At 39.5% G+C, this 20,726-nt stretch overlaps 1 protein-coding gene across 1 annotated transcript; it reads left to right on the top strand.

Moving 5' to 3' along the window:
• Positions 1-19,704: 19,704 nt before the first annotated feature.
• On the top strand, positions 19,705-20,590 carry LOC144704648 (nicotinamidase 1-like). The gene is made up of 2 exons (XM_078577134.1): positions 19,705-20,290; positions 20,383-20,590. Exons 1-2 carry the CDS (start codon positions 20,123-20,125, stop codon positions 20,491-20,493), a joined length of 279 nt encoding a protein of 92 aa, XP_078433260.1. The 5' UTR covers positions 19,705-20,122; the 3' UTR covers positions 20,494-20,590.
• The last annotated feature ends 136 nt before the right edge of the window (positions 20,591-20,726 follow it).

Below are 20,726 nucleotides of genomic sequence, written 5' to 3'. Positions count from 1 at the left end.
TGCAGATGAGGTACACCGTCCTCTCCCTTCACTCGTTTAATTATCTTGTGTAGTATAATTTTTTCTTGACTCCACCGCGCTCGGGCTAGGTAGGTGAGAGAGACAATTTGAGAGAAAGTACGATGTCATGAGTGTCTTACCTTTACCTTTACGATGTCCGTCAGTTACATGCGAGCCCTACGGGTTGATTCCATTCGGCCGAGGTTCGAGAGGCCACCATCGCCGTCACACAGCGATCCCGTCCAAGCTTGGAGCTCGACGCCTTCCTCGAGTAAGAGCCTACACCTACAACACTGATGGCGCAGCCCCAACCGCAGCCCCGGAAACGTCTTCGGAGACGTCACCGTCGTCCACGACAGCACCAGCCGTCCGTGTTCAGCCAGCTCAACAAGCTAAGGCGACGGTACGCACGCCCGGATTCAAGTACCCCAGGTAATGGACACTTTTATGTTCGTCTTTGTTCGGTTCATTGTTTTAGTTTTTCTTTCATCGTTCGTCATTTTCTGACGCATCATGATCAGGTGTAAGGAGGGAGCTTCGACCTTATAAGGATCTCCACTCCCCCCTTCCTGTATTCTTCTTCGTTTTCCCTGGTCTTCTCGTCGTTTTCATGTCCTTAAGTCAAAGGGTTGTTTTAGTCAAGTTAAAGGGTCTTTTGGTCTAAGGGCCCCCCATACCCCCCCCCCTATATAAGGGTAGGATGGGTGCCCTAACAGGGAGCTATCGATGAAATTTGAAAGATGAAAAGTTTGTTCACGTTGAAGAATTAGGGTTCCAACCCCAGGAGGAAGAAGAGAAGCAGGGAAAGAAGGAGGAGAAGAAGAAGAGGAAACCGCGCTGCCAACCTGTCCTCGCCGCCGCTCTCGCCCAGCAGAGCTCGAGTGGCCGCCCCCGGCAGCGTCGCCCGCCTGCGTTCCATGCCAGCCGCGCCGAAGGTCGCGTTCGCGCCGCTTGCGCGTGGTGCAACTGCTGCGCCGGCCCGCCGTAGCCGCGCCCGACCCAACCGCTCGCGCGGTAGCCACGCTGCCTCACCTGGTTTTCCCCGCTGCTCGCACCCAGGGATCTCGCCTGCGTTGCACCAGCCGCGGACGACCCGACGTTCTCGGTCCGCACCGTCCTGCTTGGACGAGTCGTCCTGTCATTCCTGCTCGCCGTCGAGTCCTCGCATAGCACGCAGATCACTCCTGTCACTCTCTGTCGGCGCCCCCGCATCGCTGGTGACCCAGGGCGCTCCGCGCCCTCGTCTTGCATTCACTGCCCGTGGCCACCCGGCCGGGCTGTCCCCTGTGCCGCATCTACTCTCTATGTGCGGCCTCTCTCGCGTGCCCGACCTTGCCGACGAGTGGCTGAACTCACACCCGACGGTCGCACTGTGCTGCGCCCGCCGCAACGCGTATCCGCTCCCCGTCGTCGGCCCGTCGAGGCCCCAGTCGCACCGCACCCGTGGGACGTGCGCGCCGTGCTCGCCGCACGCGCCCGCCGCACCCCGTCACGATCGCCACATCCTTCGGCCGCGCCTCCCTGATCATGCCACGCCCACCGTGCCGCCAGCCCAACTCGGTTGCACCCGCGGCTGCCTCCACCCGACCCCGAGCCTCGTCTCCGAGCTGACCGAGATTGAGCGTAGTATTCCGGAATGGCTTCGAGGTACGTCGTCCTGTCCTGCCCCGTCTTTTTATCTCTTTCAATGTACTTCTGCTTGCCTCTACCGCGCTCGGGTGAGACTTAGGTGAGCATGTAAGGTCGAGCGAAGAATTATCATTGTTGAGAGGCTTACCTGGTCTGGTACGAGTTGGGTTCGCCCGTCACGTGCGAGCAACACCTGGCGGGAAATATCCCGTTCGGCGCCGTAGCAACCTCGTCTGTCCGGACAAGGGTCAGGAGGTCTACCCCGTCTCCAGCCGACTCCGTCGACACCCGGACGTCGGCACCCTTTGACTTGTCGGTAGTTGCACATACGACACCCCTGCCCGTGCATCTCATCGTAGGTCTTCCCCCGTAGGAGACCTGTGTCAGACGACTACCTGCGAGTAGGCGTCGGGCCCTAACACCCTCGACACCGAGCCCCATTCCTCGGTGATGGCAGAACCTCGTCTCTGACGTTGTCCTGCATCAAATTGGTATCAGAGCCATCTGTGGGAGCTCACCGACGCACAAAGAGGTTGACGAAGCTCGTCGCCCTTTGAGTCCGCTGCCGATGGAGATGAGTCGCTTGCCATAGTCGTTGCTGCTAACAATGCCCGCGGGCAAAGCTGCCAGGGAATGCAACCTGCCGCATGCTTGAGGCCACTGCGAGAGACGCTGTCACCTCATCCGATGCCCCCATTGCCGTGCTGCTAAGCGCAGCTGCCGACAGCTACAAAGGCAGACACTACTGCACGAGGCCATCACTCCACCTAGGCCTCTTCGAGTCCACCAAGGTATTCCGTCTTCCACAAACTCAACGGAGTCGAGTTCTCCAAGAGGGGGAGAATTGATGGCGAAGCCCTCAACTATCCGCATTTTTTTTCCTAGGTTTAGATAAATTTTCATCTTTTAAGCATAGTGCTTTCTCCTAATTTTCCTCATGGGTCCTATATAAGGAACCCCTATGTACTAGAAAGACAGATTTTTCCCTTTGAGAAAATAATTTTTGGAAGAGAGAAGAGGTCAGAGAGACCTTGAGAAGGCGGCTCCGCCGCCTCCGGCACCTTCCAGCCGCTCCGTGTGCCCGAGCCCGCGCGTCTTCCCCGCGCATCGTCCGCGCCGCCCGCGCCCAGGTCGCCGCGCCTGTGCCGCCACGCCCAGCACCGCACGGCGCCCTCGTGCGCGCCCAGCCGCACCGCCAGCGCCCGCCGCGCCCAGGCCACGCCACCGCGCGCCCAGGCTCAGCCGACAATCGGCCTAATGGGCCGGCGCCAGCCGGCCAGGCCCATCAGGCTCAGCCGTTGCAACCGCGCCCCGAGGCACCAGTTGCCCTAGCCGCCCCGTCCCGCGTCCCGAGGCGTCGTTCCTTGTTGACCTGCCAAGCTATCTGACACATCAGGCGGGTGACTCTTATTGTCATCTAACTCAATGGACTGCATTAGTTTGTAGACCATAAAAAACGAAAAATGGAAGAAAAGTATTGAGTTCAATAAATCTGTATCAAGGGAGAAACATTATAGTGAATAAAAAATATCTGGATATGATCTTAATAAGATGATTGATTTGTGCTCAAATTGTATGACTTTGTGGCCCTTAAATCGAGAGATATTTGGAAACTAAAAATTACAAAATGGTTACCTCAACTCTTGAATCATCTCTAACATGCTATGTATTGATACTTTTCAAAAAAAGGCTTGGTACAATGCATCATTAATATGATAATATATATGTTTAAGAATTATTTTAGTATGTTTTAGAAATTTGAGCAAAATATATAATGGAACTTGCATGTCCTCCAGAGTCTTTTTTTTTATATTCGGGGAAGGGGAAGGTTATATGTCACTTATATCTTGAGTTTTTATTATTATAATATATGATTCCCTGATATTTTCTCCTAAATGACCCAATTTTATTCCAAGAAATGCAAATTTCCCCAGATTATAAATAATATGTTATCCTAGGAAATATGTGATATTTCTCACAATTTTTTCACATTTGTATCAACTTCTTCCAAGTATAAAAAATTACAATATTCATTTTTTATATATTTTCTAAAAAAAATTAACATAGAATGCCTATGTTTTTGAATGTATATCGAGCATTACATAAGCCAAAAGGCACTCTACCAAATGTAGAAATCCTAAAAGGGAAATAAAGTTGGCCTTTTCTCGATCATAGAGGTGGACTTGAATTTGTTTTTCTCTGAGTTATTTTCACCATAGGTTACAAGGATGATAATCTAGAACTAAGAATAGACTGATATTTATTTTCACAGTTTTTAATATATTACAACCTATGCATATTCTCCAAATATATGTTCATACAATTTTGATGGATTTTTATTTCTCAATATTATTTGTAGATTCCCTTTTTATAATAAAAAATCAAATTACCAAGTTCTATATAACTTATTCAATAATTAAGTTTTCATAGATCCATATACTAACGTTAAGATCATCCTGGAATCACTCTGACAGGCTGAGTGAGAAAGTGATTTTGATATACATCAAATTTCTTGGTGAAAGTCGTTGATTGAAGTGGGAGGGCAAAAGATAAGTTGATGGGCTCTTCTGCATCCACAAATGGTCTTAATCATGGCACATAATCAGGATATATAGTGAATCCCTTAGATTTACATTGTTGTCTTCTTCTCAACATCTCTCCACCCATATCCATATTTACACATTCATACAGACATCTACATTCATCCATATCTATGTATCCAAATTCATCCATGCACATCCACCCATATTGATAACACACTAATTATTCGATTCACTTGATAAACTATCAATATGTATTTACAATAAAATTATTATTAATATGTGTGTTATCCATATTAAATTGATTTTTTTATAAAGTATAATGATTTTTCTATATTTTTTTAATTTATGGAAGTCTTAACCATCATATTCACAAATAAAATAATCAAATAAAATCAGATTCTATAACTTTAGAACTTTATTAAATTATATACATAAAAACATATCTTTTGCAAAAAAATTGTTTAGAATCTTTGACATGAAATTTGTAACTCAATGATTATGGAAGTCACAAATTTAGAGATTTTTATGAATTAAAGTATATGTTTTCAAATTTATCATGCCATTTTTTCTTTTTTTTCTCAAATTTTGTGTGAGTGATAACACCCTAAATTCGGTATTTATTTCATGCTATTTGCACAATTTTATACAATTAAAGAGCTTAAAATGGGGTTGTTATCATGTATTTACATAAATTTAATGTTTTCAAATGATTCCTGATTTTTCCCTAAATTTTTGTTAATTATTATGAATTTTAAGGGATTTCTTTGAGCTTGAATTAATTATTTTTGAATGAAAATGGCAAGTTTAATATTTAATTTCGAGAATTATCAGTACAGGGATGAATCAATGAATTTTCTAGAATTTTCTAGAATTTTTTAGGATGTTATTGAATTTTTGTGAGATTTATTTGAGGAAGAAATACATTTTTTATTAAGAAAAAAGATATATTTATAAGGGAAAAAATGACTATTAAGATTATTTTTGAACTTTGAAGGGCTTTTCAAAAATTTTAATTGCAATGATGCCCTCAAAAACAGCTCTCGGTCGTGGTTGCAGGCCTAAAGATTTCATTTAAATTTTTCTAGGGTTTTATTGCAAATGATTTAATATTTGTTTCAATGTTTTTAGGAAAAAAACCAGAGGAGAGAGAGTGCACAAAGGGCATATACACAATTACCTGTGGGCGGCGTCATACGGCATTCCAGTTTTTAAGAAGGATCTTTTTACAAAACCGCAAGGAAGTTTTCGACCGACCGACATGGCCTCATCGTGGCCGTCGGATGAGAATCCGACGGTGCTTGATGAGGACCAGCACCGGGAGGTAAGTTCACCGCCCGCACGGCGCGTACAACGCGCGTGCACGGGCGGTGACGTGGCGAATTCTAAATGGAAAGAGTGAAGAAGGAATGCACATGTACGTGCGTATCAAAAAGCATACAAATCGCGACGATTAAAATTTTTCTTTGTTTTTATTTTCGCCAGGGGGTATGTGGCGCAACGAGAACACACCCGCCTGGAGAAGTTGAAGGGTCTCCGGCCAATCAGAGGACGACACGTCAGCGTGCAGGTTAAAAAAAATTATAAATAAATGGATTTAAATCCAGTGACTAATATTGGTTTAAATTCATTATTCATAACTTTTGATCCAGAAGTCCGATTGAGATGATTTTTTTATGGTTTTGCTCGTCTTGATCCCCTCTTTCTATCTGTACCATTGGATTATTGAGACCAAGCCTACATTGATAGAGAAAAATTAATTACTAATTAGGGGTAAAATGGTAATTTTTACCATTTAACCTAAGTATAAAAGCCAAATTTCATGAGGAGGGGGTCATTCTGGATGGTTCTCTATCACAGCTACAAGACAGAGAGGAGCCCCAGCCTGGATCAACCTGTTTGGTACCTTTCTCTTTATTGTATTTGAATTTGTGGTGCATTTTGGATGATGTTAGTTTAATTTCATGATTGTTCTTCTTGATTATGTTCTGAATTTCTAAATCGCTTGGCTTGAGCGGCATGTACAAGCCCTGATTAGGATTGAGAGGAGTAATTGAGAAATTTAACTGGGTATTCAAGTGCATTTCAAAAGAAAACTAAAGAAAAAAAACTTTAATTTATAGGATATTAAAATTTCCTTTTTTTGTTATTATCCAATAGTGTAGTTAGTTCTGAATTATCAAACCAACAAAAAACCAACCAACCAAATCTTTCAAATGAATTCTTTTCTTCTTAACCTCTCTAATTGAATTCTTTGATCCTTTCAATTGGATCAAATTCAACTTAGAGTCCCCTTATTTCTTCTACTCTTCTCATCTCTTCTACCTCCATCTCTAACTTCCTTGTCTAATTCGGTTGATTTGATCTTCATTGAAGATCAAATTGATTCTATTAAGGTTAAATTATCAAGAAAATCATTGAATTGAACTCCTTACTGCCTCTCTTGGACGATACCTCTACTCATCATTGTACATCTTTAGTGAGGTTTTATAATTTTATTGTATGAGGTAAGAATTGACAATGACAAGGGTTTAAAATTGCATAAAATTCACCTCTATTTTTGGCTTATCAATTCTTAGCTCACTTAGGAACGAGGGAGAAAGATGTAGAGAGAGAGAAGAGCAAGGAAAAAGAGAGAAAGAGGGAGACAGAAGAACTAGAGAAAGAGAGAGAAGAGCGAGATGGAGAGACTGAGAGAGAGGAACGAGGGAGAGAGAGAGAGCGAGAAGTGCGCGAAAGAGGAAGAGGGAGAGAGAATTGCCGAAATCTCACATAATCTCACGTCGCCGGGAGAGAGGAACAAGAGAGAAAGAGGAGCAATAGAGGGAGGGTTTTCTCACGTCACCGGTGACGGTGACGTCGTCACGGTGGCGTGGACGTGACGGGACGCCCAACGGAGGGACGTGTGACATAACATGAAGGAATTTTTGTATATGCTGAGATGCGTGATGGGACGGTGATGTGACGACAATTTTGTCACGTCACCATCCATCACATTCCATCATCCGTTCCATCACGTCTAGGGCGTCACATCCCGGACGTGCCATTCCCTACTTCTCATGTATCTTTTCTTTAACTTTTAAGAGATTAATTTCATTCATTGAATAAATTTATATATGTAATCATGATTCACAATTTTCCATCTTGTTATGTCAACAAATTTGTAGTAAAAAATTAATATATGTGCATTTCTATTTCACAATGTGTATAATTAAATGTTCCATTTTCCTAAATTTAATCAAATGATAATCAAATTATTGAAAAAAATCTCTAATAGTTCTCAAATATTTTTAGAATAACCTGAGTTTTATGCATAATCCAAAGAGTATCTGATTTCCATTTTTTCATCAATTTTATTTCTGAAACATCAGCAATGATACACAAAAATTAATTTAAACAGACTATGAAAATAAATTCTACAAGTGATTTAATAAATATAAAATAATGCCGAGTATTATAATTTTATCCAAACATTTCCACTATCTTTCTGGTATGAGTTATCAAATATAGATGCTCAAGAAAGATTTGGCACATTATTAATGAATAGTATGACAACTATATGGGTATCAAATGAGGATACCACCTAGTATTTATACTATAGGGAGAAATGTTCATCAACTTACATGTCCTCGAGAACAATTAATAAAAGTCACCAATAAACCATGCATTGATCTTATGAATTTACTGTTAGAAATTTTGCAAATATATATTCTAACTTACACATTTAATTTATTTATAAATAATCTGAAAAATTCTAAAAATATATATTCCTACTTAGCCAATTATTTTTTTTATAAATTTGATGTCAAAAATATAAATATATATTATCACTTTTAAAACTATTTTATTTTTGGATATGATATCAAAACATTCTATACACATGCTAAAAGTTTTTAAAATATATGAATGGTATTCCAAGATTCAATTAAATCATTTTAGGCTTGATAGCTAGAATTTATAATCATTTTAGTGCAAATAAATATTGAAAATTAATGAATTTAATACAATGATTCGAGTTTTCTCAAAGATACTCAGAGTTATTATCATTTCCTCAATATAGCCAATTTTAATCTCTGATACCACATTTTATTGAATGGTATAGACATAGGAAGATTTATGTACTATGCCTCTGATTTAAACTTGATTTCACTAACAATAATGCCAAGTCCCATTGGAAAATCATTAAACATAAATCAACTAGATCATGATATAGATGTGACTGATACAGAGTATGTACATCAGCACAGACAAGAGAAAATGGATAATGAGCTTGAATACTATTCAAATGTTAAAACACCTGGTTGTGTTATAAATATGAAAAGCATCACAAATAATCATTTAAATATCAACATCTATAACAGTAACTGAGAATATCCTCCACAAAGTATTAAAGGTAAGGTTGTTAAGAAATTTAGATGATATTTGTTTCTCACATTTGTAGGTATTGCAAAGCAAAGATTCAAGAATCACTTACCTTGACTCTAGAGATGAAATTTTTTTATCTCTTCTGAAAAAAATATCCACAAAAGATTGAACAATTGGCTAGATCAAGGGTAGGAAACAAGAAGTTCCTTCACATTCAAGGAAGGCTTACGAGGGTGTATTCATTGATGAGGTTCCCAAGAAACCTTTGATGGAATACCTATACAATGTATCTTAAGTTCAGAATAAGGAAAGACATTTTATTTTTATAAATTATGAATATACCTTAATTTACCATTAATGAGTCTAGACTTACAGGTCTTTCCAACTCAGTGGTCGATCCTCCTCCTTCATGATGTTCTTCTTCTTGACAAATGTATAAAGATGTCAGTGCAGCTTAAAGATTTCATCTAGCTTCATAACTAATATTTTGTGTGTTCTAAGGCTTTCCACAATAAATATAGTGTCTGGCATGTTGTCCATATATAAGCCCTCACTGTCATCCATTCTTCCCAATCTCATCCCAATGACCTTATCAATTGAGTGAACACTGAATATTTTAAAGGGTTTTGAGGATAAATGAGTTTCACTTTTAATTGAGACTCATGCAGAACATTTTTTTAGTGGGTGATAACATGTGATTTCAAAAGCTTAGTATGACTATATTTACATGTTTATTTACACGTATATTTACAGTATCTTAACATGCAATTTCAAGCTTAAAATGATTAGATTCGTTTTTAGAATTATATTCTGAATTTTTGGAATTTTTATGTATTTATGGGGATTTTATGACAACAGATTATGAAATAATATAATTTTTTGAGTCCTAATATGATTTTTCTGGAATTTTTTACATTAAACTTGTAAAGATATGACTTTTCTATCAAAATATATACTCATTATATTTTTTGGCCTTTATTTTATTAAATATGAATTTGATATTTTAGCTCCTTAATTTTGTGATGCTACGTGCCAAAGTTTGATTTGTCGAATGACAGCGAATCATAGTTAGATATAATGATTTGAGAAAAATCCATAAAAATCATGTTATGACTTAGAAAATTATTCACGTAACATCATTATTGCATCGCTAATGATTGGCACTGGTAATAATGGCATTTAAAAGATATCAAATCATTTTTTGTCTTTTTACTGCACAGGTTGACGAGGATGAATCAAAAGAAAGAGCTCCTTTTTCGCAACAAATGTATTCCATTGATCGAGGCAGCACCAATTCAAGTATTATTTCCTTTTCTCCCTTTCTCTCTTGGAATGGTCAAAAGTTGCAGCGGCACTTATGTGTCACCCCACATATTGTGCCACTTGTACACGTGATTTTTACACTTGTGTCACCTCGTTAAAAAGGGGAGTTATGCTGATGTGACGCGTGATGGCGCACCGCCACATCAGCTGTGAGATAGTTAATTATAATATAATTAATAAATACTATAATTATTCTTTTTTGTCTTTTCCCAGCTTGACATGTGGTGCGATGAGAACCATTGATCGCAGATGACGAGGAGGAATTTGAGCCAATCATTGCATTTAATGTCCAGACAACCTGACTGAATAAAGTGACGGTGCTGATGAGGATGAGGAGAGAGAAATATTTGATGTAAGTCAAGCGTTAGAAATCATCCAACTTCCAGGCTTGATATCCGAACATTCAGAACTCGGATCAAGCTGAAATTTTAGGTAACGTCATCTTCTTGTCCTCTATCCATCCATACGGTTGGATCTATAAATTGAGACCCCGAGCTTTGTAAAAAATATCTTTATGCTCACCTACTACTAGAGAGGCAGTTTGAAAGAAATGAATTTGTGAACGTCCGTCAAGTGTCCCTTGATGTCTCTAGTGCTTGGAGAAGTTCAAAAGAGAAGTGGGGAGGTTCATCTTCAGCAGGACGACACCTTAATCTCGATGGAATATAGGGATCTAAGTTTAGCCTATTGCCTAACATTGAATCTTCTTCATCGCACTTATTTAGTGCATTCATCTTCATCAACCATCATTCCATTCTTCATCTATCACTCATCTACATCCATCTGCACCTTTCATCTTCCCCATCCATCCTCATCTGCACATGCACCCTACACCATAACGATCTCATCACACACCTCTCTTCTTCTTATTCAAAAAAACACAAATCACTACATCTCTCATTTCTACCATCGTTCGACCTCATTCTTTCTATCTTTACCACTGTATCCACTCACGTTTACGTTACCACCACATTGACATTACGATCCCATCTTATTTCTTCACTCTCACCATGATAAACCCTAATTTCTAAAACATTAATTAGTTTCCTAACTCTATCATAACCATTACCTCTCCCTATTTATAAGTTGTACACTCTACATAGTCTTAATCTTCTCAACTTCGCCCAATCAAGAGAATTTCCTTCCCTACCACACATTCCCTGTGGAGACGACCCTTAGTCTTCTCTAGCTAATTAAATTATTTATGAATATAGGTTTATAATTTTTATTGATTAAATTCAAATTCTCAACGATGTAATTTTACTCCAATTTTGAGATTATCAATAGGCGTTGTAAAGTTTGATGTCTAGGCTATCTTCCATAATGTTTTCCTAGTGAAAATGTTAAGTGATTTCAAATAAAACGACATTTTTCCTTTCCTTATGGCCGAGTTGTGTTTTTTCTCCAAGAATCTTGAACAAACTTGCACTCGGTGCCCAACACTCTTGTAGAATAAGAATGGATTAAGGAAATATGATGCACTTACCAACCAAAAATAAGTTGGGAGAAGATACGAAAGATAAAATACAAAGAGAGAAGGAAAGAGGTTAAACAAAATTATCATATTTCCTCTTGCCCGTGGATTTATTTCCAGAGATGTCCAGAACTAGGATGGCTTGATATCCAGTCTGACTACACATCCCGATCGTCGATATTTGGATACATATTTTAAAAATTCAAAATTTTGGTTAGGTCCACAACTCTTTTCTTTATTTGACCTTTCTCATAATAAGCCTTAAACGGCCTCCAAAGATGGAATTATTCTGTATTGTACATGGTTTGGGTTTCCTATTCTGATCCAACATGTGGCGTGTGCTTCTTTATTTATCTCATTTGCATCTTTAAATAAATATTTATTTTATGTGAGTCCCAAATTTCAGTAAAACTCCAAGAAGATGTGAAAAAAAAATCTACTCAACTCTAAGCTATACAAAAGAGGAAATTTTTTTTGGATATTCTCAGTCTAAGCGTATATAATTAACAATGAGTACAAAACAAAAAAAAAGTGGAAGTTTTCAAGAATGAAAGCCTCTTTTATTGATTTATTTTGATGTGCGTCACATTTTCCCCATTTTTTATGTTCTCCCTTCTTGGATGATTTTGCCAAGTATTTTTAATTATGTTTTTATGTGAATAAAAATATCTCTTTTGTGTGGCCACCTTTCTTGGAATAGGTATAGAATGGGATTTTCTGCTTCCACTTCTAATCTCTGTCTTGTATCTGATAGGCCTTCTACAATTTGTATTTTGGTGTCTCAGTAGTGTCTGCATAAACAACAAGAATTTAGTATGTGTGACCTTAGACCCTCCATTCAACAAGCTGGGCTGATTTTATTCTTCAATCACTATCTTCATTGTGTTGTCCATATAGTGGATTCTGTTGGGCTCAATGCCTTGGTTAGTCCATGGAAATCACGTATCCATGGATGCGGAAGTGTGGTCGATCATTTCTCAATCAATCTTTAAAACAAAAATTGAAAGTACCTTTTGGGGAACTCGTTCCACCCTTGACTCTGCCACTCCGAGATCATTCTGAAGCTGTTCACGCGTCCAACCTCTAGAAGTATCCACGCGATCACTCGGCGCTTGGATCTCCACATCTTCTTATTCAACTCTTCTTGAAAATCTAGAAGAGAGTGGAGAAGGGGAGAGGCTCTCAAGTTAGGCTTGCATGGGTGCTTCAAATGAGACCCCTTTCCCTCTTTATATTTCACTTAAGGTTTTTCTCAAAAAACCCCAAAGTAAAATATATCCACCAATGCCCTTATGACCTTGTGCGTGTGATCCTCTAGGCCCATGTATCATTCTAGTTAATAACTTTAATGGCCCAATAACATTTATTGACCAACCTTATTAATTTACTATAAACATATATATAAATTAAATAAGGATCAATTTAACCCAATCGATAGGTTAAGTTTCCAGCCGTGGGGTGCTAAGCTACACCTCGTGCTCTAGAAGATACCGAGTAGTCTCGAACTCTCTTATGGAACCCTTACCGTCATCGGTTACCGTATACGTATAATCCATCATCCGCGCAAGACTCTCAAACAATTTAGTGTATGGTTTATCGTCGAGCCCTAATCCGTCATTTTGATTAGTACTAATGTGTAATGGGGATTATTGGAGAACGCCTTCTCCAATATCCTCACTACCCTGGCCAGGGATTTTTTCTGCATCGTCTTCCTTGAGTCAATCTCTTCTTATACCGAGGGCAGATGATCCCATCTTGACCACTCAATCATCTCCATAAGCTTCTTACTACATCCGATCTATAACTTATTTGAATCACATGACTAGAGGCTCGTAAGTCATAGTCAAAATGTAGTCATCCACTCACGAGATCTCCTTGGTGCCTCAGGTCAGTGGATCTCTTATACAACCGTGACTTGAATAAACCTGATTGATGTTTAGGTATAATACCATTCACGGATTCATACGGATCAATTCAGTGAACTCTTTCTCCAAATAGCACCCATTATATGTCCTTAATGTTGCCACACTAATAGCCACAAGATCAGCTATACTTATCGTATAAGTAGGACAGACTAGTGTTATTCTATCCGGATAATTTGATGTCCGTCTCAACTATCCATCGAATAGGAATATTTAGAATACATGTTTAAAAAGTAGTGATCACTGTATTATGATCTCATCATAATTCACTAAGTCATTGCACGTATTCATGGACTTCATTATAAACATCACACTGAATAATAATGAACGCAAGTATTTTATTCAATGAACTTAAACAAACATGGTAGTGTGATTGGCTTGACGGCCACATAATATCCATCAGATTCTTTATTTGTTCAAGATGGCTTCAAGGGCTTCATAGCTTAGGTAAAGTAACATAAGAAATTGAATTTCGAAATCTTTCAAATATATATACATACCAAAGAACACGAGGTAAATAATGATCTATATTTATCCAAAGAGATTGAATTTGACATTCGTATGTGTTCTATGTCACCATCATGTCCTCTTCAAGTAGATGAGATGCTAGAACCTCCGATTCATAAATTTACCGTCAGTGATGATTATTCTTGACTGTTGTTATGAAGAGGTCCGTAATAACACACAATTTACTTGATTAATTACAACTTTTATGGATTATTGATAAAGAGCTTCAAATAATTAAACCTATTTTTATAATGATATACAACTTTTATGGATTAATGATATTACAAAGGAATTTCTTGACATCATAATCTTGAATAAAATACTTTTATAAGTTAGAATATATGTTTCAAGAATTTTATGACCCTAAATTTGTTAAGAAAATAATTTTTTGAGTCAGTCAGAATATAATTTTTTAGATTTTTCAAACATTATATTCAGAAAGTTTTTTAATTCGAAACATATATATTTAAGATTCATTTTGATATAAATTTATTTCTTGGGTTTCCTAAAAACATATAAATTCATCACATTGATCATTGAAAAGGAAAAAATGACAACGATTGAGAACGATTCAACTTAAAAAAATATGATATCTAATAATCCAAATTGAATTTTGGGCTGGAATTTTCAGGGTATCTTCATCTTTCTCTCCTAGATACATCTAATCATCTGATCTATAAATAGACCCCCTAGATCTAACTTAGAAGGTGAAAGAGAAGTTGAGGGGCTCTCTCGCTGTCACAAATTGCTTTGATCCTGGCGGAATTTAAGGATCTACAATGAGCATTCTTGGGCTTATGTCATCATCTTCGTCTCAACATTCATGTATTCTTAATTTTTCATCCACATTTATTAATACACATACTCTTGCATCCATGTCACCCATCATTATTTAATGCACTCATCATCATTCATCATGCCCTCTTATTCGATTCTTATAAGAATTATTAATAACATTACATCCTCCCCATCTCACTATATTCATAACTTATAAAATATCATCTATCATTCACTAACTTCCATTTGAAAATGCTTTAAATTCATAATGCATGTTCCTTGTGGAGACAACCCTTGTTCATAATTAGGTAGCCATATTATTTTACAACTACATGTTTTATAAACTGTATTGGTTAACTCAGATATCAACTACAACGATTACCCCAACTTTGAGTACATCATTCCCATACTTGTGTTATTGTCATGAAATTCACATACTTTTTAGGACCCCGCTACACGGGCAACCGGTTGCCCCAAAGGAATCTTGGGCAACCGGGACACGTCGGAAAAAATACTCCTTAACCTCATTTCTCATTTTTTCAAAATTTTTTTTGGCGCTCCTCTTCTTTCGAGCTCTCTCTCGCCCCTTTCATTTTCTTTGGGGCAAGCTCTCTTCCCGGAGACCCTCCGGCGATCCTCCAAGATTCTCAAGATTCCGGAAAGCCCCTTCAGCGCATACAATCCAAATCCGCCAACAATCCAACGCCACGGCCATTCCGTGAACGCATTCGAGCCGTCCTCCCTGATTGATCCATCCTCCGGCTTCCTCGGCTGCTTCGGAGGACCCAAAGAGCGGAAGCCGCGGAAGGCAGTTCACAGAATCCCGTCAAGAGAAAGAACGAAAGTCCGTCACCAACGATTCGTCTCCGGCAATTTTCCATCATTTTTTCTTCAGATTTAAATGGGTTGTTTGTTTTTTCATTTCTTAGGAGAGTTTCCGGCTTCCACAATCACAGAAGAGTGGGAATGCTCTTTCCGCTCAATGCTCCATCTTCCAGAAGATGAAGAATTACACGGTATCTCTTCTTTCCCGTATTATATCTCTTCGTTTATACCTTAATCCTAGCCATATTGGCTTAAGTGTGTGCTTAGTTCTCTCACCTCTTGTAGATTTACGCGGTCTCCATGACGATTCGTATTGTGGTAAGCATGTGAACATAGGAACAAGGTCTTTCATGATTTTTATAATCGTTAATATGCTGATTTTCATTTTATTTCCCGAATATTACAGCTTGGTTTTATGCTCATCGCCCTGATTTGGAAGTTTGACTTTTCACCGTTCATGGTGCTGATCATTGCCATCCTCAACGACGGTGAGAATCTCTCTCTTTTTCTATCTATACAGCTCTATCTCTATCGCACTCTATCTATAACTCGTTCTCACTCCCCCTCACCCTATTTATCTATCAATCCTTCTCTCTATATTTCGTCTATCTCCTTCTCCCTCTATCTAATTATCCATCTCTCCCTGTCTATCGATCTATACCTCTATCTATTCATCTCTTTCTGCCTCTCTGTAATTATGTATATCTCTCTCTTCATCTACCCATCTCTTTCTCCCTCTCTCTAAATATCTATCTATCTATCTAGCTATGGATCTCTGGGGTTGCTTAGACGATCTTCGCTGTCAATGCAATCTCTTTCTCCCTCTCTCTAGTTATATGGCTATCTATCTAGCTATGGATATCTGGGGTTGCTTAGACGATCTTCGCTGTCAATACCATCTCCTTCTCCCTCTCTCTAGTTATCTGTCTATTTATCTAGCAATGGATCTCTGGGGTTACTTAGATGATCTTCGCTGTCAATACCATCTCCTTCTCCCTTTCTCTAGATATCTGTCTATCTATCTAGCTATGGATATCTGGGGTTGCTTACTTGCTTAGACGATCTTCGCTGTCAATGCCATCTCTTTTTCCATCTCTCCAGTTATCTGTCTATCTATCTAGCTATGGATCTCTGGGGTTGCTTAGACAAAACGCGATGACGCACCGGGAAAGACGAGTCAAGGTAGGACCCTACTTCCTCTGCATTTTCCGCAATCTCTCCATCTATCTATCTATCTCTCCAAGATTCCTTTGGGGCAACCGGTTGCCCGGGAAGACCCTGCTACATGGGCAACTAGGAAACGCGATCTATCTATCTATCTATCTATCCCTTTAGCTATCTTTTTTTTTTAAGAAAAAAATGCATTCATATGAACGTGATAGTACATTGCCGGAACATGCCTTCTGGGCAGTTCCTCACCCATAGGACAAAGAGTGTGACAGAAAATTGAGGTAATATAGCGCACACTACAGCTTCATTGCTTTAAATGTTTGTCTGCTCTTTCACACTGCTTTGTATGAATGCTTTCTTTAGTGCTGATTTCACTGAGTTGACGGAGACTGTAGATATATTCATCTCTAAACCGAGCCCTCGCTTGTGCTGTTTTTTATTCTTTGTCTGAAAATTTCTTTTCTTGCCTTTGTATCTTTACCTTGCTCGCCTTTTTCTTCAAGTACAAAAATGTATATGTGGAAAGAGATAATTTGGTGAAATGGGGCTACAATCTTAGGCAAACATGATTAAAAGTCATTACATAAACTTGCAGCATGAAAATGGATTTGTGGATTTACATTGATGCCATGCTACATGATATGCACTGATAGTCAGAAAGTTTTGTAACAGATAAAACATGGATCAACTATGTTCCGTTTGATAGAAGCCAGTATTTTGTCAATCATTCGATAGAACATGAACTGAACCATAGTAATACCCACTTTGTACTCTTGTTCCCTTAACTGTAGTGCCAAATAACGGCAATGAAGGGTGCTGAAGTTGGGGTTGCTATGATATATGAAGATGCAAGTGCTGGCACGAGAGTATTAGATGTTGCTCCTGTCGTCGAACGTCGATTGCTCATGTTTGGCCTGCATCATCTAGTGGTGTTCTAAGGAGTTTGAACAGTTGTAGAAACTTGATTTTGGCTTATGTAGAAACTCAGAAATTATCCGTTGGAGATGTCTTTGAAACACTCGAGCAAGCACGTGAGAAGTGTACCGAGTATGCCAACTGCCCCCTTGGTCAGAAGAGTTCCAAGCACTTGAAATTCATTAGGTTTCTTTGTTTTCGTGGTGGTCAGGCATCGACGAAGAGAGAAGAGGACATTGAAATGTCAATGTCCATCCGTAATTAAGTTGCGGTTAAATCAAGCCTCGGGCGTCTATGAAGTGTATCAGATAAATAATCAGCACAATCACGATCTTTTTACTGAAGTTGAATTGGCCCAAATGCCGCAAAATTGCTTCATTCCGGACGTAGTGAAAACAAAAATGCTGGAGTTAAATGAACTTGGCATGCTCAGTTGCTCTCAAATCAAGACATTGATAGAGCAAGAGCATTTCCCAGATGTTCCAATTACGTGGACAATAAGAGATGCTCAGAATTTGTTACAAAAATCTTCTAGCAGAGCTCGCGAGACTAACGACTTTGTCAAATTATTGAACGAGAAGTCCAATAATGGTTGGTCCTTCAATTTCCAATTGAACAATGACACACTTCGCCTGGAGAGAGTTTTCTGGATTTCACCTAATGGCAAAGAGAAGTATGTGCAGTTCAACGATGTTTTAGAAATCGATGCTACATACAAGACGAATCGCTTTGGCATGCCTCTAGTGCTGTTCACAGTGATCGATAACCACGGTTTAACAGTATTGACTGCTGGTTGTCTTTTGTCCAATGAGCAATTTGAGTCCTACTCTTGGGCTTTTCAATAATTTCGATCATATACGAATCTCGATCCCACCGTCTTGTTTACAGATGGCGATATGGAATTGGCCCGAGCTATTAAGGACATTTGGCCCAGTACAATCCATCTACTGTGCAGATTCCACATTTCTCAGAATATCACTCGTGCTCTAGCTAGCCCTTTGAGGGCCAATTTCAGCGGATTCATGAATGATTTCTGGAGGGTCGGGTCCATTGAAGATGTTGATGAATTCGAGATTGAATTTTCAACATTGAAGTCAAAATGGCAAGCGGCAGAATCCTATCTTCGAGTTCTCGAGGGAAAAAAGAAGCAGTGGGCATTCGCCTACACCCATAACAACTTTGTCGCAGGTGTGTCTTCTACACAACGCCAGGAGATGGTCAACTGTCAGATCAAATCCGTGTTATTATCGAATTCGTCTCTATTGGGCATTATTGATGGTTTCGATGCAGTCGAAACACGATCGCGAGAGAAGTTGTCCCAAGCTAGGCTTTCCACCAAGTTCGACCAAGCATCAATGGATCCTCTAATTAATGACGCTCTTCAAATACTAATAAATTATGCCCAAGTTCTTCTCAAAGCTGAATCAGGAATGTCGCTTTCATATACCTGTGTTGTAGATGATTCCAAAGATCAGGGATATTTCCTAATCAGTCACAAAGACTTTTCAAACAAATTTCGTGTTGTGAGGATATCCATTGGCTCCGTTGAGCAAAGTACGTGCTGCTGTAGGAAGGCGATTTGGCTCGGTATTGTATGCAGAAACATGTTGTGTTGTTTTCGTCACAATAACGTATTATCATACCCTGTCTCAATGTTTAATCGTCGCTGGAAAAAGGTCTGTGAAACTGTGGATATTCGGTCTGTCTTCATCGATACTGCATTGGCTACGCGACCCAGCTCTGAAGTCAGGGCTACACAAGGAATGACCGAAGATCAACGTCTGTCTGAACTAACCGCTCTGACGAAGCTCATTTTACACCGTTCAATTGGAACCGAGAGCACATTTCAGTTGTACAAGGCATCAATGATTGTTTTGGGTGAAACTATTGAAAGAAACCTACAAACATCGCACCGTGCATTATCTGATTTATAGGAAGATATTGTTAGAAATCCGTTGAAAGCTCGCTGCAAAAGACGACCCAAAATAGGGAACAAGCGCTACATAAGCATGGCAGAGCAGCTGCAAAGTAAAAAGAAGCAGAGGGGTGTCACTTGTTCTAGTTGCGGGCAACAAGGGCACAACGCCAGAACGTGTAAAACAGTTTGATAGTCTCCCGGTCAACTCCGTCGACACCTATTACGTAGGTAGTTCAAGAGCAGTCTCGCCTTTCTCAAGAAAGCCATGAAGTCTTGAAGTTGCGGGCCCATGTTAGTGATTACCGGAAAGATGAAATCGACGACTGTTTTAAAGCCAAATAGAGAGAGGTAATGTTCGATATTTTTCTATTTCTTCATCCATCTTATTGCATAAATACTCTGAAATTCTACAATGAATACATCTTCATTTTGAATCATTTAAATGAGAGTATTTTTATTCATCTTTACCTCACAACTTAGCGCATGCTTGTGTAACACGGGATGCATCCAACTGACAATTCTCATTTGAATTTTTCTTTGCTGAATGGATTGATATTAACTTTTTCCAACTTAAAGCCAGAGAGACTTGACAATTCGTTTTAAATCTCCTAGCAATTTTATTGGCTTTATCCCAGATTGGCAATTTGGGAATTGGGCTTGAGAAGAGAAAATCCTAATCCTTTAGCTTGTTCCATCCTCGCATCTTCGTAACAATCTAGCCATCCATCCATGCATCTTTGAAACTATCCATCCATGCATGCATCTTAGTAAACATCCATGGGAACGCACAGAGTTGAAGTGGCTGGAAGGGGCGGAGAACGTGTCGCTGAGGCGAAAATCATGCATCGACGGGTTCGTCGGATCGATCAGGGAGGACGACTCGAACGCGTTCACGGAATGGGTGAAAACCAAGCAGATTAAAGTGGTGAGATATCTATCTTTCTTCTCGATAAGGGTGTCATTTATTTAGATTATCCTAATATAAGGTGTCAATTATTTATATGTTGGGTTTCGCAGATTCTGGTGTTGGGCATCTGCACAGACATTTGCGTGCTCGACTTCGTCGCGACGACGCTGGCAGCGCGCAATGTCAGCCTAGCGGCGCCGCTCGAGGACATCGTCGTCTAATCCAGAAGCTGCGCCACCTTCGGCCTTCACGGCCATCCCTAGGTCTATTCTAATCATCTCTCCCTATCCTAATCCTGATTATTAACCCCAAGATTAGATAAATAAACACACAACAGCATGGTTAACGGGTAGTAGTTTTGGAATGTTCAGGATCTGATGCACCATGTGGGTCTCTACAGCGCCGAAGATAGCACACCGAATCTCCTTCTCCCACTAGCTATACCAGCATCATT

This window comes from Wolffia australiana, chromosome 6 (assembly GCF_029677425.1).
Source record: "Wolffia australiana isolate 7733 chromosome 6, ASM2967742v1".
NCBI lineage: Eukaryota > Viridiplantae > Streptophyta > Magnoliopsida > Alismatales > Araceae > Wolffia > Wolffia australiana.
This window is presented reverse-complemented; position numbering and strand designations above follow the sequence as displayed.

Excerpts from the sequence above, each read along its gene's own strand:
- LOC144704648 (XM_078577134.1), top strand. The coding sequence starts at position 20,123 with ATGCATCTTAGTAAACATCCATGGGAACGCACAGAGTTGAAGTGGCTG. Across the intron at positions 20,291-20,382 it reads AAACCAAGCAGATTAAAGTG|ATTCTGGTGTTGGGCATCTG; the intron begins GTGAGATATCTA and ends TGGGTTTCGCAG.